This window comes from Papilio xuthus, unplaced genomic scaffold (assembly GCF_000836235.2).
Source record: "Papilio xuthus unplaced genomic scaffold, Pxut_1.1 DF826961.1, whole genome shotgun sequence".
Classification (NCBI taxonomy): Eukaryota; Metazoa; Arthropoda; class Insecta; order Lepidoptera; family Papilionidae; genus Papilio; species Papilio xuthus.
In genome coordinates, this window is record NW_013531688.1 from 6517 (window position 1) to 10866 (window position 4350).

Sequence of the window (4350 nt, forward strand, 5' to 3'; positions counted from 1 at the left end):
GTTGTGGGGATTGAGTCGGGTCCCGAGTGCCACCATTGCGCGTCCGGCGACGTGGACACGGCAGAGCACACGCTCGCCGTGTGCACGGGCTGGGACGCGCAACGCGCCACGCTCACTGGCGCAATAGGACGAGATCTGTCGCTGCCGGCCGTCATACGTGCGATGGTCGGCAGCGAACAGAGTTGGGCCGCCGTCGCCTCCTTCGCACTCGAGGTGATGGCGGCCAAAAGAGAGGCCCTGCGGGAGCGCGAACGCGCCAACGAGACGCTGTCGCCCCGCAGGGCTCCAGCGAGGGGCCGCCGGCGTGCGAGGTACGCGGCGGCCCTACAACCAAATTGAAGAGTGCCACGCGCGACGGGTCGGGGGACCTGTCGCGCCGATTGTGGCGGATGGCCCTCCTCTCGTGTTCTGAGGAGGGTTTCATCATAGGGTGATGGGAGGGGTCTAAGATATGACCCCTCCCTACACGAGTCGAGCCCCTACCAAGGGGCTCCCCCCTAGCCGGGCCGTGGATAAACTAACGTAGATGCCACGGTCCGGTTGGGCGTAGGAGAACACCGCGGGGTTTAGTGGGTAGTCCGGTCTTGTTCCCAGGCCCCGAGTCCCACACGAAACCGTCCCTGCTGCCCCCGCAGCATGGACGGCGAAGTGCATAAACGCATTCCCCGCGTTAACAAAAAAAAACACACACTATAATTATTAATTCATAAATTAGTTGTTTTTCTACACAAACAATTATTAAATTTATATATATGGGAAGTCCTTTTCTCCTTAAGTACAGGTCTTCCTAGTTAAGGAGTCAAGGCAACATTGAATTTGAATTTCTTGTGTATAACAATAAAGATTTTTTCATTTTTTCACCATAAAGCCTCCATTACCTAAAGTCGGCTATAATATTGCTCGCAAGTAACGCCCTAAAACAACGCACCCTAGCGACAGAAACCAAAACAACTCTGCGCGGAAAATGTCACCGCTGACGCTACTCTCCGACAGATGGTTCTGTGAGGGGTCACGCTGAGTCAATGTGACATAACGAATATTCTCTTCCAACATTTTTTTTTTTCGGTATAGTCGAAACTTACTATAATTGTTTTATAATATCTATTGCATTCATCCGTATAGGCAATAAACAAGTTGAACAACGTTTAATATCTTCTCATCCCGTTTAGTAAGGTGAGTAAATCGCGCGAATGCTCTGCAACCCAGAAGGCAGATGGCGTTAGATATTGTTATGGACCTGTTTTATTTATAATTTTATTTCGTTTTTATATTACTTTTATCTTATTTCTCTTTTGTAATGAAACTTAATTCAAATTTAACATTATGTCACCTTGTGTTGTTTTCTACTACACTAATGCTGTTTAGAATATCCAAACTCCAAATTATATTGTAAGTAACTATATATATAATTATTTTATATAGAATAAGTATAAGTAAAAGATATATGTAGTGGTGCATAAACGCATTCCCCGGGTTAATAAAAAAAAAAAAAAAAAAAGGGGAAGGAAAGGAAGCTGAGTTCAGTTGAATACTTATTGAATGTTGATCACAAATATGATGAAGTGTTTACATTTGCCAATATTATTTGATTGTTGCGTTGTTCTTTTATTTAGAAAAGTTACTAATTTTATAAAGACTTTAGAATTGTTTATTTATGTAGCGCATGAGCATGAGCATGGCTAACGCCTCTTGTGGGTTCGAGACGCCGTCTTTACTTTTGACATGGTGCGATGTTTCAGATGGTATGACGTAGGAAGCGTCTCGCAGGCATATATTGGCTGGAGTAGTCTGATCTGAGTAGTAGTTTTGGTGCTCGCACTTTACCATGATGATGCCCACAAAGTCTAGAAGGCCTATTGTTGATGGTTATAAGAATAACGCAGTCTCCGACATATTATAATTATTATTTTTTTTCATTTACTAACTGATAGGGGGAGCTTTTTACACGTTTGTGTTATGTTTATTACATTTTCAACTGCAAGTTCTATGAGAACAACTATCGCTAATGGAAATTTTCATAACAAGCTTCCTGATTTGATCTGCCCTTAGTCCGAGCTTAGTACTGAATCCCGCCCTAAAACTCCAGAATAAGGCGATCCTATTACCTAAACGTGAGTTCCTCACGCCTTACAATTCCGCTTTGAGCTGTCCCTCCGTGTAATGTCTGTCGACAAATTCGAGTTTCATAGCATGTATCTTTAGATAAAGATAAATGTAGCCTGCATATGAAAATCATAATATGATGCGGGTTCGCTGGCCGCGTGACATCTCTCTATGGCCCTGGACACATTATTGTTATCACTGACCTTTTGACCAGACGCTAATAAATTCTCGATATGCGTTTATTATTAACGTCGTGGCCAAGACATGAAAACCCATTATGCAATAAGTGATCAACGCGCAGCGTCCAGCTTTCATTTAGAACAGGACACACGATTCGCACCAAAAAGAAATAAAAATAAAAGAAATTAAAAGAATCATATATACTATTTAATCTATTTTATATTATTATCTGAATGTTGGAACCCAACTGGATTCTTAATGAAAAGATGCAAACACTAAATGTTAAGTGAAAGCTAACTAACACATCTAAAACGGCATCAAATTCGGTTAACTCGTTTCTGAAAATTCACGAGCAGACGCCGACCTTTAACATATTTGTTATATGTATGTAAGTATATATATATCAGATACAAAAGATAATGGACGTTGTTATGAAGCTATAACAACACTAGTTGAGCGTTATCGCAGGTCAGGGCGCAGTCAGGCGCTCGTCATGGACCCGGAGCGACAGCCGCTGCTCGCGCGTGTTCCAACACGACACGCACACCACAGGTACAAACAAACCATCGCTCATTATGTCAATACTATGTCAGCAACTAGGTACTTCTTATAATTGGTTGTTTAATATATACGTTTCATTAATATCTCACTGTAAATAGAGCAATCGCTTAACAAACCTAGAAACTTAGCTAATTAACAAAAAAAAAAATGTAGAACTTTTGTCCACCACCAATCCGATCGATAAGTTTCCGGAGAAGTTACGTGTCAAATAAATATTGGTAAGGAATAAAATAAAGTACGTTTGTGTTTAAAGATATATTTAAATAAGGACGCGTGAAGCGTGAAGTGTGAAGGTAAGCGTGTTGCGGTGGTGTCGGCAGGCAGGTGGGTGAGCTGTGGGCGCTGTCGGCGGGCGAGGTGGCGGCGGCGCGGCGCGCGGCGGGGTGGCGGGGCGCGCGCGCAGCCCTGCTGGTGGTGCTGTGGGCGCTGACGGCGGCGGCGCTGGCGCTGGCTGCGCGCGCGCTGGCGGCGGCCCCGTGCGCGCCGCTCCGCCCCGCGCCGCAGGTGCCGCCCGCGCTCGTCTCCCTGGCGCCGCTCATGGCCAGCTTGCGCGACCACCATCAGAAGCAATACATATTATAGCTTTGTTACATTTGTATTACCGATACTGAATATGTCTCCGCAAGGACAAGTTCGGCTTCGATGCGAGGTGATATGTTTTTTTCCGTTTACGATCATTTTGTTGTAATAATCTTATGTATTATGTGTGTGGAATGTAAACATGAATGTATTGCTTTCTTATTATATGCTTTTATCATATCTTTTGTATATTTTTGTTTTCCGTACAATCGGAGCCAGGAATTGGAAGCAGGGGTAGGGCCGTTCAAAACTTGCCACGAGCGGCCATTATTGCACTAAATGTCCACCTAACAGATGTGCGCCTAAAATAGAAAATATAATTTTGCAGCAAAATATTGTCATTACAATGTAAGGTGATGAAGGTGACACGAGGAGGGAGGGACAGGATCCTGCCCACAGTTAAATGTGACTAACGCTTGGTTAACCGCTCCGGCTCAGATTTGTTTACTTCACAAATATTTACGTTGCATGGGAATGTGTTTTGCTTCATCGTAAAACGTGGGAAAAATGTACATAATATGTGAAATTTGGAAATCACTAATACGTGGCGGAGATCGACCCGGGATCTGCAGATTCCGAGTCCAGCGCTTAATGTTTTACATGATTCAAGGACATCCAACAAAGTCGCGCTAAACTTTTCAATGAACAGTTCCACTGTATAGTTTATATGAAAATAAGTTTATTTATTATATATAAAATATGTAAAGACGACGTGCGGTCACAGCAGCAGCCGGCACGTGCCGTCCGGGATGCTGTAGAGCGCCAGCAGCGCCGGCTGCTCCCCGCCCCCCGCACCGCCCCCCGCACCGCGCACCAGCCGCCCCACCTCCGTCTGAGCCTCCTCCAACAAGTCCGCGCGTTTTGCAAATCTATCTCAACACACAACAATATCAATTACATTAATAGCGTTATAATAGAGAGAGAGAG

General features: G+C 44.5%; 2 protein-coding genes and 1 long non-coding RNA gene across 4 annotated transcripts in view; 2 read left to right on the plus strand and 1 right to left on the minus strand.

The window, feature by feature from the left end:
* Nucleotides 1–127, plus strand: part of LOC106119888 (uncharacterized) — a 3098-nt gene extending 2971 nt beyond the window's left edge. The window contains exon 2 of the mRNA XM_013315015.1: nt 16–127. Within this exon, the coding sequence (XP_013170469.1) occupies nt 16–127 (112 nt within the window). The remainder of the gene's footprint in view (nt 1–15) is intronic.
* Nucleotides 128–297: 170 nt separating this feature from the next.
* On the plus strand, nt 298–3236 carry LOC106120005 (uncharacterized). 2 transcript variants are annotated; one of them, XR_001227972.1, is made up of 3 exons: nt 298–1173; nt 2752–3062; nt 3165–3236. It is a non-coding gene; the product is annotated as an uncharacterized LOC106120005 (long non-coding RNA). The 2 variants fall into 2 exon arrangements; XR_001227973.1 differs by lacking the exon at nt 298–1173 and adding an exon at nt 1521–2671.
* A 905-nt stretch (nt 3237–4141) lies between these two features.
* Nucleotides 4142–4350, minus strand: part of Gcn2 (eukaryotic translation initiation factor 2 alpha kinase Gcn2) — a 9561-nt gene continuing 9352 nt past the window's right edge. Inside the window, exon 23 of the mRNA XM_013315016.1 lies at nt 4142–4292. Within this exon, the coding sequence (XP_013170470.1) occupies nt 4142–4292 (151 nt within the window). The remainder of the gene's footprint in view (nt 4293–4350) is intronic.